This window comes from Callionymus lyra, chromosome 5 (assembly GCF_982586985.1).
Source record: "Callionymus lyra chromosome 5, fCalLyr1.hap1.1, whole genome shotgun sequence".
Taxonomy (NCBI): Eukaryota; Metazoa; Chordata; class Actinopteri; order Syngnathiformes; family Callionymidae; genus Callionymus; species Callionymus lyra.
In genome coordinates this window covers 1,500,480-1,514,845 of record NC_141822.1, presented here as the reverse complement: position 1 = coordinate 1,514,845, position 14,366 = coordinate 1,500,480, and the positions used below count along the sequence as shown (strand labels likewise).

The 14,366-nt window shown below is 36.6% G+C and overlaps 1 protein-coding gene across 1 annotated transcript in view; it reads left to right on the top strand.

The window, feature by feature from the left end:
- The window catches only part of thnsl2 (threonine synthase-like 2), a 35,264-nt gene extending 28,491 nt beyond the window's left edge, over positions 1 to 6,773 (top strand). Inside the window, exons 7-9 of the mRNA XM_087792307.1 lie at positions 3,974 to 4,099; positions 4,155 to 4,309; positions 6,520 to 6,773. Coding sequence (XP_087648433.1) covers positions 3,974 to 4,099; positions 4,155 to 4,309; positions 6,520 to 6,745 — 507 coding nt within the window. The 3' untranslated portion in view covers positions 6,746 to 6,773. The remainder of the gene's footprint in view (positions 1 to 3,973; positions 4,100 to 4,154; positions 4,310 to 6,519) is intronic.
- The last annotated feature ends 7,593 nt before the right edge of the window (positions 6,774 to 14,366 follow it).

Here is a 14,366-nt window from a genome sequence, read left to right as displayed (position 1 = left end):
CAGAGTTGTGACCCGGAGTTGTGACCCAGAGTTGTGACCCAGAGTTGTGACCCAGAGTTGTGACTCAGAGTTGTGACTCAGAGTTGTGACCCGGAGTTGTGACCCAGAGTTGTGACCCGGAGTTGTGACCCAGAGTTGTGACCCGGAGTTGTGACCCAGAGTTGTGACCCAGAGTTGTGACCCGGAGTTGTGACCCAGAGTTGTGACCCAGAGTTGTGACTCAGAGTTGTGACTCAGAGTTGTGACTCAGAGTTGTGACCCAGAGTTGTGACCCGGAGTTGTGACCCAGAGTTGTGACTCAGAGTTGTGACCCAGAGTTGTGACCCGGAGTTGTGACCCAGAGTTGTGACCTAGAGTTGTGACTCAGAGTTGTGACCCAGAGTTGTGACCCGGAGTTGTGACCCAGAGTTGTGACTCAGAGTTGTGACTCAGAGTTGTGACCCAGAGTTGTGACCCGGAGTTGTGACCCAGAGTTGTGACCCAGAGTTGTGACTCAGAGTTGTGACTCAGAGTTGTGACTCAGAGTTGTGACCCAGAGTTGTGACCCGGAGTTGTGACCCAGAGTTGTGACTCAGAGTTGTGACCCAGAGTTGTGACCCAGAGTTGTGACTCAGAGTTGTGACTCAGAGTTGTGACTCAGAGTTGTGACCCAGAGTTGTGACCCAGAGTTGTGACTCAGAGTTGTGACTCAGAGTTGTGACCCGGAGTTGTGACCCAGAGTTGTGACCCGGAGATGTGACTCGGAGTTGTGACTCAGAGTTGTGACCCAGAGTTGTGACTCAGAGTTGTGACCCAGAGTTGTGACTCAGAGTTGTGACTCAGAGTTGTGACTCAGAGTTGTGACTCAGAGTTGTGACTCAGAGTTGTGACCCAGAGTTGTGACCCAGAGTTGTGACCCGGAGATGTGACTCGGAGTTGTGACTCAGAGTTGTGACCCAGAGTTGTGACTCAGAGTTGTGACCCGGAGTTGTGACTCAGAGTTGTGACCCAGAGTTGTGACTCAGAGTTGTGACCCAGAGTTGTGACCCAGAGTTGTGACCCGGAGTTGTGACCCAGAGTTGTGACCCGGAGTTGTGACCCAGAGTTGTGACCCAGAGTTGTGACCCGGAGTTGTGACCCAGAGTTGTGACCCAGAGTTGTGACTCAGAGTTGTGACTCAGAGTTGTGACTCAGAGTTGTGACCCAGAGTTGTGACCCGGAGTTGTGACCCAGAGTTGTGACTCAGAGTTGTGACCCAGAGTTGTGACCCGGAGTTGTGACCCGGAGTTGTGACCCGGAGATGTGACTCGGAGTTGTGACTCAGAGTTGTGACCCAGAGTTGTGACTCAGAGTTGTGACCCAGAGTTGTGACTCAGAGTTGTGACTCAGAGTTGTGACTCAGAGTTGTGACTCAGAGTTGTGACTCAGAGTTGTGACCCAGAGTTGTGACCCAGAGTTGTGACCCGGAGATGTGACTCGGAGTTGTGACTCAGAGTTGTGACCCAGAGTTGTGACTCAGAGTTGTGACCCGGAGTTGTGACTCAGAGTTGTGACCCAGAGTTGTGACTCAGAGTTGTGACCCAGAGTTGTGACCCAGAGTTGTGACCCGGAGTTGTGACCCAGAGTTGTGACCCGGAGTTGTGACCCAGAGTTGTGACCCAGAGTTGTGACCCGGAGTTGTGACCCAGAGTTGTGACCCAGAGTTGTGACTCAGAGTTGTGACTCAGAGTTGTGACTCAGAGTTGTGACCCAGAGTTGTGACCCGGAGTTGTGACCCAGAGTTGTGACTCAGAGTTGTGACCCAGAGTTGTGACCCGGAGTTGTGACCCAGAGTTGTGACCCAGAGTTGTGACTCAGAGTTGTGACCCAGAGTTGTGACCCAGAGTTGTGACCCGGAGTTGTGACCCGGAGATGTGACCCGGAGATGTGACTCGGAGTTGTGACTCAGAGTTGTGACTCAGAGTTGTGACTCAGAGTTGTGACTCAGAGTTGTGACCCAGAGTTGTGACCCGGAGTTGTGACCCAGAGTTGTGACTCAGAGTTGTGACCCAGAGTTGTGACCCGGAGTTGTGACCCAGAGTTGTGACCCAGAGTTGTGACTCAGAGTTGTGACCCAGAGTTGTGACCCAGAGTTGTGACCTGGAGTTGTGACCCGGAGATGTGACCCGGAGATGTGACCCAGAGTTGTGACCCAGAGTTGTGACTCAGAGTTGTGACCCGGAGTTGTGACCCAGAGTTGTGACCCAGAGTTGTGACTCAGAGTTGTGACTCAGAGTTGTGACTCAGAGTTGTGACTCAGAGTTGTGACCCGGAGTTGTGACCCGGAGTTGTGACCCAGAGTTGTGACCCAGAGTTGTGACCCAGAGTTGTGACCCAGAGTTGTGACCCGGAGTTGTGACCCAGAGTTGTGACCCGGAGTTGTGACCCAGAGTTGTGACCCAGAGTTGTGACCCGGAGTTGTGACCCAGAGTTGTGACCCAGAGTTGTGACCCAGAGTTGTGACCCAGAGTTGTGACTCAGAGTTGTGACTCAAGAGTTGTGACCCAGAGTTGTGACCCGGAGTTGTGACCCAGAGTTGTGACTCAGAGTTGTGACCCAGAGTTGTGACCCAGAGTTGTGACCCGGAGTTGTGACCCGGAGTTGTGACTCAGAGTTGTGACCCAGAGTTGTGACCCAGAGTTGTGACCCGGAGTTGTGACCCAGAGTTGTGACCCAGAGTTGTGACCCGGAGTTGTGACCCAGAGTTGTGACCCAGAGTTGTGACCCGGAGTTGTGACCCAGAGTTGTGACCCGGAGTTGTGACCCAGAGTTGTGACTCAGAGTTGTGACCCAGAGTTGTGACCCGGAGTTGTGACTCAGAGTTGTGACCCGGAGTTGTGACCCAGAGTTGTGACTCAGAGTTGTGACCCAGAGTTGTGACCCAGAGTTGTGACCCGGAGTTGTGACCCGGAGTTGTGACTCAGAGTTGTGACCCAGAGTTGTGACCCAGAGTTGTGACCCGGAGTTGTGACCCAGAGTTGTGACCTGGAGTTGTGACCCGGAGATGTGACCCGGAGATGTGACCCAGAGTTGTGACCCAGAGTTGTGACTCAGAGTTGTGACCCGGAGTTGTGACCCAGAGTTGTGACCCAGAGTTGTGACTCAGAGTTGTGACTCAGAGTTGTGACTCAGAGTTGTGACTCAGAGTTGTGACCCGGAGTTGTGACCCGGAGTTGTGACCCAGAGTTGTGACCCAGAGTTGTGACCCAGAGTTGTGACCCAGAGTTGTGACCCGGAGTTGTGACCCAGAGTTGTGACCCGGAGTTGTGACCCAGAGTTGTGACCCAGAGTTGTGACCCGGAGTTGTGACCCAGAGTTGTGACCCAGAGTTGTGACCCAGAGTTGTGACCCAGAGTTGTGACTCAGAGTTGTGACTCAAGAGTTGTGACCCAGAGTTGTGACCCGGAGTTGTGACCCAGAGTTGTGACTCAGAGTTGTGACCCAGAGTTGTGACCCAGAGTTGTGACCCGGAGTTGTGACCCAGAGTTGTGACTCAGAGTTGTGACCCAGAGTTGTGACCCAGAGTTGTGACCCGGAGTTGTGACCCAGAGTTGTGACCCAGAGTTGTGACCCGGAGTTGTGACCCAGAGTTGTGACCCAGAGTTGTGACCCGGAGTTGTGACCCAGAGTTGTGACCCGGAGTTGTGACCCAGAGTTGTGACTCAGAGTTGTGACCCAGAGTTGTGACCCGGAGTTGTGACTCAGAGTTGTGACCCGGAGTTGTGACCCAGAGTTGTGACTCAGAGTTGTGACCCAGAGTTGTGACCCAGAGTTGTGACCCGGAGTTGTGACCCAGAGTTGTGACTCAGAGTTGTGACCCAGAGTTGTGACCCAGAGTTGTGACCCGGAGTTGTGACCCAGAGTTGTGACCCGGAGTTGTGACCCGGAGTTGTGACCCGGAGTTGTGACCCGGAGTTGTGACTCAGAGTTGTGACCCGGAGTTGTGACCCGGCAGGACCCGTACAACCTGGAGCGAGTGTTCTGGCTTCTGCTCGGAGGCGACGGCGCGACGGTGAAGACGATGATGGAAGAGTTTCAACAAACTCACTCCTTCATTCTTCCTGAAAAGACGCACAAACTGGTTAGTTTGATCCAGATGTTGACGCGACGATGACTCTTGACTCGTGTGTTACTAGCTGTTCAGCGCCGTGTCGACTGGACGAGTCGACGATGATCAGATCCTGGAGATCATGAGGAGATGTTGGGATCAGAACAAATACCTTCTGTGTCCTCATACGGCTGTGGCTGTTTATCACCATTACCAGCATCAGCACGACCCCGGAGTTAAGAGGTGACTATTAACTATTAACTATTAACTATTGACTATTGATTATTGACTATTGACTATTAACTATTAACTATTAACTATTAACTACTAACTATTAGCTATTGACTATTGACTATTAACTATTAACTATTAACTATTAACTATTAACTACTAACTATTAGCTATTGACTATTGACTATTAACTATTAACTATTAACTATTAACTATTAACTATTAACTACTAACTATTAGCTATTGACTATTGACTATTGACTATTAACTACTAACTATTAGCTATTGACTATTGACTATTAACTACTAACTATTAGCTATTGACTATTGACTATTAACTATTAACTATTAACTATTAACTACTAACTATTAGCTATTGACTATTGACTATTAACAATTAACTATTAACTATTAACTACTAACTATTAGCTATTGACTATTGACTATTAACTATTAACTATTAACTATTAACTACTAACTATTAGCTATTGACTATTGACTATTAACTACTAACTATTAGCTATTGACTATTGACTATTAACTACTAACTATTAGCTATTGACTATTGACTATTGACTATTAACTATTGACTATTAACTATTAACTATTGACTATTGACTATTAACTATTAACTACTAACTATTAGCTATTGACTATTGACTATTATCTACTAACTATTAGCTATTGACTATTGACTATTGACTATTAATTATTGACTATTGACTACTAACTATTAACTACTAACTATTAGCTATTGACTATTGACTATTAACTATTGACTATTGACTACTAACTATTAACTATTAACTATTAACTATTGACTATTGACTATTAACTATTAACTACTAACTATTAGCTATTGACTATTGACTATTGACTATTGACTATTAACTACTAACTATTAGCTATTGACTATTGACTATTAACTACTAACTATTAGCTATTGACTATTGACTATTAACTATTAACTATTAACTACTAACTATTAGCTATTGACTATTGACTATTAACTATTAACTATTAACTATTAACTATTAACTATTAACTACTAACTATTAGCTATTGACTATTAACTATTAACTATTAACTATTAACTATTAACTATAAACTATTAACTATTAACTACTAACTATTAGCTATTGACTATTGACTATTAACTACTAACTATTAGCTATTGACTATTGACTATTGACTATTAACTACTAACTATTAGCTATTGACTATTGACTATTGACTATTAACTATTGACTATTGACTATTAACTATTAACTATTAACTATTGACTATTAACTATTAACTACTAACTATTAGCTATTGACTATTGACTATTAACTACTAACTATTAGCTATTGACTATTGACTATTGACTATTAACTATTGACTATTGACTATTGACTACTAACTATTAACTACTAACTATTAGCTATTGACTATTGACTATTAACTATTGACTATTGATTACTAACTATTAACTATTAACTATTGACTATTGACTATTAACTATTAACTACTAACTACTAACTATTAGCTATTAGCTATTGACTATTGACTATTAACTACTAACTATTAGCTATTGACTATTAACTATTGACTATTGACTATTGACTATTGACTATGAACTATTAATATTGACTAAGAACTATTGACTATTGACTATTAAGTATTAAGTATTAACTATTGACTATTGATTATTGACTATTAACTATTAACTATGAACTATTAATTATTAATTATTAACTATTGACTATGAACTATGAACTATTAATTATGAACTATTAACTATTACCTACTACCTATTAACTATTAACTGCTGACTATTGACTATTGACTATGGACTATTAACTTTTAACTAGTAATTATAAATGATTTAGTTTTAACTAAGAAATATGATTTACGAACTATAAACTATAAACTATGAGCTATGAGCTATAATCTATGAACTATAAACTATTATATACTATTATTATCAACATCGTTATTAATATATTAATAAAATCACTTTATTCTCTTTTCTTTGTGTTCTTTGAATTCAATGTCATGAAATGTATTTATTATGTATTTTAAAAGCTGCTTAAAGACAAAGATGTGTCAGTGAACGCATCGTCGTGGTTCAGGAAGAATCTTTACTGTTATAATAACTATATAATATAGTTAATATATAAATACTAGATATAAAATCCTTCAGACGATAAAACATGAACATGTATTAACATGTTCTTCAGGTGTTACGTGGCCACGGCGTCTCCAGCAAAGTTCCAGGATGCGGTGGAGAAGGCGGGGCTGACCTTTGACCCGCCCGAGCAGGTGCGGCGCCTGCAGGAGCTTCCGACGCGATGTCAGCGTCTGGAGCGAAGCGAGAGCTGGAGCCGAGACTGGGAGCAGAAGCTCAGAGAAGCTCTGGGACGCCTGGACGAGGCTCGGAGGAACAACCTGTCCGTGTACGCTTGATAGACAATAATAAACTATAATAAACGTGTCCGTGTACGCTTGATAGACAATAATAAACTATAATAAACGTGTCCATGTACGCTTGATAGACAATAATAAACTATAATAAACGTGTCCGTTTACGCTTGATAGACAATAATAAACTATAATAAACAATAATAAACAATAATAAACGTGTTCGTGTACGCTTGATAGACAATAATAAACTATAATAAACGTGTCCGTGTACGCTTGATAGACAATAATAAACTATAATAAACGTGTCCGTGTACGCTTGATAGACAATAATAAACTATAATAAACGTGTCCGTGTACGCTTGATAGACAATAATAAACTATAATAAACGTGTCCGTGTACGCTTGATAGACAATAATAAACTATAATAAACGTGTCCGTGTACGCTTGATAGACAATAATAAACTATAATAAACGTGTCCGTGTACGCTTGATAGACAATAATAAACTATAATAAACGTGTCCGTGTACGCTTGATAGACAATAATAAACTATAATAAACGTGTCCATGTACGCTTGATAGACAATAATAAACTATAATAAACGTGTCCGTGTACGCTTGATAGACAATAATAAACTATAATAAACGTGTCCGTGTATGCTTGATAGACAATAATAAACTATAATAAACGTGTCCATGTACGCTTGATAGACAATAATAAACTATAATAAACGTGTCCATGTACGCTTGATAGACAATAATAAACTATAATAAACCTGTCCGTGTACGCTTGATAGACAATAATAAACTATAATAAACGTGTCCGTGTACGCTTGATAGACAATAATAAACTATAATAAACGTGTCCGTGTACGCTTGATAGACAATAATAAACTATAATAAACGTGTCCATGTACGCTTGATAGACAATAATAAACTATAATAAACGTGTCCATGTACGCTTGATAGACAATAATAAACTATAATAAACGTGTCCGTGTACGCTTGATAGACAATAATAAACTATAATAAACGTGTCCGTGTACGCTTGATAGACAATAATAAACTATAATAAACGTGTCCATGTACGCTTGATAGACAATAATAAACTATAATAAACGTGTCCATGTACGCTTGATAGACAATAATAAACTATAATAAACGTGTCCGTTTACGCTTGATAGACAATAATAAACTATAATAAACAATAATAAACAATAATAAACGTGTTCGTGTACGCTTGATAGACAATAATAAACTATAATAAACGTGTCCGTGTACGCTTGATAGACAATAATAAACTATAATAAACGTGTCCGTGTACGCTTGATAGACAATAATAAACTATAATAAACGTGTCCGTGTACGCTTGATAGACAATAATAAACTATAATAAACGTGTCCGTGTACGCTTGATAGACAATAATAAACTATAATAAACGTGTCCGTGTACGCTTGATAGACAATAATAAACTATAATAAACGTGTCCGTGTACGCTTGATAGACAATAATAAACTATAATAAACGTGTCCGTGTACGCTTGATAGACAATAATAAACTATAATAAACGTGTCCATGTACGCTTGATAGACAATAATAAACTATAATAAACGTGTCCGTGTACGCTTGATAGACAATAATAAACTATAATAAACGTGTCCGTGTATGCTTGATAGACAATAATAAACTATAATAAACGTGTCCATGTACGCTTGATAGACAATAATAAACTATAATAAACGTGTCCATGTACGCTTGATAGACAATAATAAACTATAATAAACCTGTCCGTGTACGCTTGATAGACAATAATAAACTATAATAAACGTGTCCGTGTACGCTTGATAGACAATAATAAACTATAATAAACGTGTCCGTGTACGCTTGATAGACAATAATAAACTATAATAAACGTGTCCATGTACGCTTGATAGACAATAATAAACTATAATAAACGTGTCCATGTACGCTTGATAGACAATAATAAACTATAATAAACGTGTCCGTGTACGCTTGATAGACAATAATAAACTATAATAAACGTGTCCGTGTACGCTTGATAGACAATAATAAACTATAATAAACGTGTCCATGTACGCTTGATAGACAATAATAAACTATAATAAACGTGTCCGTGTACGCTTGATAGACAATAATAAACTATAATAAACGTGTCCATGTACGCTTGATAGACAATAATAAACTATAATAAACGTGTCCATGTACGCTTGATAGACAATAATAAACTATAATAAACGTGTCCATGTATGCTTGATAGACAATAATAAACTATAATAAACGTGTCCATCTACGCTTGATAGACAATAATAAACAATAATAAACGTGTCCATGTACGCTTGATAGACAATAATAAACTATAATAAACGTGTCCATGTACACTTGATAGACAATAATAAACTATAATAAACGTGTCCATGTACGCTTGATAGACAATAATAAACAATAATAAACGTGTCCGTGTACGCTTGATAGACAATAATAAACTATAATAAACAATAATAAATGTGTCCGTGTACGCTTGATAGACAATAATAAACAATAATAAACGGGTCCGTGTACGCTTGATAGACAATAATAAACTATAATAAACAATAATAAACGTGTCCGTGTACGCTTGATAGACAATGATAAACAATAATAAACGTGTCCGTGTACGCTTGATAGACAATAATAAACTATAATAAACGTGTCCGTGTACGCTTGATAGACAATGATAAACAATAATAAATGTGTCCGTGTACGCTTGATAGACAATAATAAACTATAATAAACGTGTCCGTGTACGCTTGATAGACAATAATAAACTATAATAAACGTGTCCGTGTACGCTTGATAGACAATAATAAACTATAATAAACGTGTCCATGTATGCTTGATAAACAATGATAAACAATAATAAACAATAATAAACAATAATAAACAATAATAAACAATAATAAACAATAATAAACAATAATAAACGTGTCCATGTACGCTTGATAAACAATAATAAACTATAATAAACGTGTCCGTGTACGCTTGATAGACAATAATAAACTATAATAAACGTGTCCATGTATGCTTGATAGAAAATAATAAACAATAATAAACGTGTCCGTGTACGCTTGATAGACAATAATAAACAATAATAAACGTGTCCGTGTATGCTTGATAGACAATAATAAACTATAATAAACCTGTCCATGTATGCTTGATAGACAATAATAAACAATAATAAACGTGTCCGTGTATGCTTGATAGACAATAATAAACTATAATAAACAATAATAAACAATAATAAACGTGTCCGTGTACGCTTGATAGACAATAATAAACTATAATAAACGTGTCCATGTACGCTTGATAGACAATAATAAACTATAATAAACGTGTCCATGTACGCTTGATAGACAATAATAAACAATAATAAACGTGTCCGTGTACGCTTGATAGACAATAATAAACTATAATAAACGTGTCCGTGTACGCTTGATAGACAATAATAAACTATAATAAACGTGTCCATGTATGCTTGATAAACAATGATAAACAATAATAAACAATAATAAACAATAATAAACGTGTCCGTGTACGCTTGATAGACAATAATAAACTATAATAAACGTGTCCGTGTACGCTTGATAGACAATAATAAACTATAATAAACGTGTCCATGTACGCTTGATAAACAATAATAAACTATAATAAACGTGTCCATGTATGCTTGATAAACAATGATAAACAATAATAAACAATAATAAACAATAATAAACGTGTCCATGTACGCTTGATAAACAATAATAAACTATAATAAACGTGTCCGTGTACGCTTGATAAACAATAATAAACTATAATAAACGTGTCCGTGTACGCTTGATAGACAATAATAAACTATAATAAACGTGTCCATGTACGCTTGATAGACAATAATAAACTATAATAAACGTGTCCATGTATGCTTGATAGAAAATAATAAACAATAATAAACGTGTCCGTGTATGCTTGATAGACAATAATAAACAATAATAAACGTGTCCGTGTATGCTTGATAGACAATAATAAACTATAATAAACGTGTCCATGTATGCTTGATAGACAATAATAAACAATAATAAACGTGTCCGTGTATGCTTGATAGACAATAATAAACTATAATAAACGTGTCTGTGTACGCTTGATAGACAATAATAAACTATAATAAACGTGTCCATGTACGCTTGATAGACAATAATAAACTATAATAAACGTGTCCATGTACGCTTGATAGACAATAATAAACAATAATAAACGTGTCCGTGTACGCTTGATGGACAATAATAAACTATAATAAACGTGTCCGTGTACGCTTGATAGACAATAATAAACTATAATAAACGTGTCCATGTACGCTTGATAGACAATAATAAACTATAATAAACGTGTCCATGTACGCTTGATAGACAATAATAAACTATAATAAACGTGTCCGTGCACGCTTGATAGACAATAATAAACTATAATAAACGTGTCCGTGTACGCTTGATAGACAATAATAAACTATAATAAACGTGTCCGTGTACGCTTGATAGACAATAATAAACTATAATAAACGTGTCCGTGTACGCTTGATAGACAATAATAAACTATAATAAACGTGTCCGTGTACGCTTGATAGACAATAATAAACTATAATAAACGTGTCCGTGTACGCTTGATAGACAATAATAAACTATAATAAACGTGTCCGTGTATGCTTGATAGACAATAATAAACTATAATAAACGTGTCCGTGTACGCTTGATAGACAATAATAAACTATAATAAACGTGTCCATGTACGCTTGATAGACAATAATAAACTATAATAAACGTGTCCGTGTACGCTTGATAGACAATAATAAACTATAATAAACGTGTCCGTGTACGCTTGATAGACAATAATAAACTATAATAAACGTGTCCGTGTACGCTTGATAGACAATAATAAACAATAATAAACGTGTCCGTGTACGCTTGATAGACAATAATAAACTATAATAAACGTGTCCATGTACGCTTGATAGACAATAATAAACTATAATAAAAGTGTCCGTGTACGCTTGATAGACAATAATAAACTATAATAAACGTGTCCATGTACGCTTGATAGACAATAATAAACTATAATAAACAATAATAAACAATAATAAACGTGTCCGTGTACGCTTGATAGACAATAATAAACTATAATAAACAATAATAAACAATAATAAACTATAATAAACGTGTCCATGTACGCTTGATAGACAATAATAAACTATAATAAACAATAATAAACTTGTCCGTGTACGCTTGATAGACAATAATAAACTATAATAAACAATAATAAACAATAATAAACATGTCCGTGTACGCTTGATAGACAATGATAAACTATAATAAACAATAATAAACAATAATAAACGTGTCCATGTACGCTTGATAAACAATAATAAACTATAATAAACAATAATAAACAATAATAAACGTGTCCATGTACGCTTGATAGACAATAATAAACTATAATAAACAATAATAAACGTGTCCGTGTACGCTTGATAGACAATAATAAACTATAATAAACAATAATAAACGTGTCCGTGTACGCTTGATAGACAATGATAAACAATAATAAACGTGTCCGTGTACGCTTGATAGACAATAATAAACTATAATAAACAATAATAAACGTGTCCGTGTACGCTTGATAGACAATAATAAACAATAATAAACGTGTCCGTGTACGCTTGATAGACAATAATAAACTATAATAAACAATAATAAACGTGTCCGTGTACGCTTGATAGACAATGATAAACAATAATAAACGTGTCCGTGTACGCTTGATAGACAATAATAAACTATAATAAACGTGTCCGTGTACGCTTGATAGACAATAATAAACTATAATAAACGTGTCCGTGTACGCTTGATAGACAATAATAAACTATAATAAACAATAATAAACAATAATAAACGTGTCCGTGTAGCTTGATAGACAATAATAAACTATAATAAACAATAATAAACAATAATAAACTTGTCCGTGTACGCTTGATAGACAATAATAAACTATAATAAACGTGTCTGTGTACGCTTGATAGACAATAATAAACTATAATAAACGTGTCCTTGTACACTTGATAGACAATAATAAACTATAATAAATGTGTCCGGGTACGCTTGATAGACAATAATAAACTATAATAAACGTGTCCGTGTACGCTTGATAGACAATAATAAACTATAATAAACGTGTCCGTGTACGCTTGATAGACAATAATAAACTATAATAAACAATAATAAACAATAATAAACGTGTCCGTGTACGCTTGATAGACAATAATAAACTATAATAAACAATAATAAACAATAATAAACGTGTCCGTGTACGCTTGATAGACAATAATAAACTATAATAAACGTGTCCGTGTACGCTTGATTGACAATAATAACCTATAATAAACGTGTCCTTGTACACTTGATAGACAATAATAAACTATAATAAATGTGACGGGGAAGCTTGATAGACAATAATAAACTATAATAAACGTGTCCGTGTACGCTTGATAGACAATAATAAACTATAATAAACGTGTCCGTGTACGCTTGATAGACAATAATAAACTATAATAAACGTGTCCGTGTACGCTTGATAGACAATAATAAACTATAATAAACGTGTCCGTGTACGCTTGATAGACAATAATAAACTATAATAAACAATAATAAACAATAATAAACGTGTTCGTGTACGCTTGATAGACAATAATAAACTATAATAAACGTGTCCATGTACGCTTGATAGACAATAATAAACTATAATAAACGTGTCCGTGTACGCTTGATAGACAATAATAAACTATAATAAACGTGTCCATGTACGCTTGATAGACAATAATAAACAATAATAAACGTGTCCGTGTACGCTTGATAGACAATAATAAACTATAATAAACGTGTCCGTGTACGCTTGATAGACAATAATAAACTATAATAAACGTGTCCATGTACGCTTGATAGACAATAATAAACTATAATAAACGTGTCCATGTACACTTGATAAACAATAATAAACTATAATAAACGTGTCCATGTACGCTTGATAGACAATAATAAACTATAATAAACGTGTCCGTGCACGCTTGATAGACAATAATAAACTATAATAAACGTGTCCGTGTACGCTTGATAGACAATAATAAACTATAATAAACGTGTCCATGTACGCTTGATAGACAATAATAAACTATAATAAACGTGTCCGTGTACGCTCGATAGACAATAATAAACTATAATAAACGTGTCCATGTACGCTTGATAGACAATAATAAACTATAATAAACGTGTCCGTGTACGCTTGATAGACAATAATAAACTATAATAAACGTGTCCATGTACGCTTGAAAGACAATAATAAACAATAATAAACGTGTCCGTGTACGCTTGATAGACAATAATAAACTATAATAAACGTGTCCGTGTACGCTTGATAGACAATAATAAACTATAATAAACGTGTCCGTGTACGCTTGATAGACAATAATAAACTATAATAAACGTGTCCATGTACGCTTTATAGACAATAATAAACTATAATAAACGTGTCCGTGTACGCTTGATAGACAATAATAAACTATAATAAACGTGTCCGTGTACGCTTGATT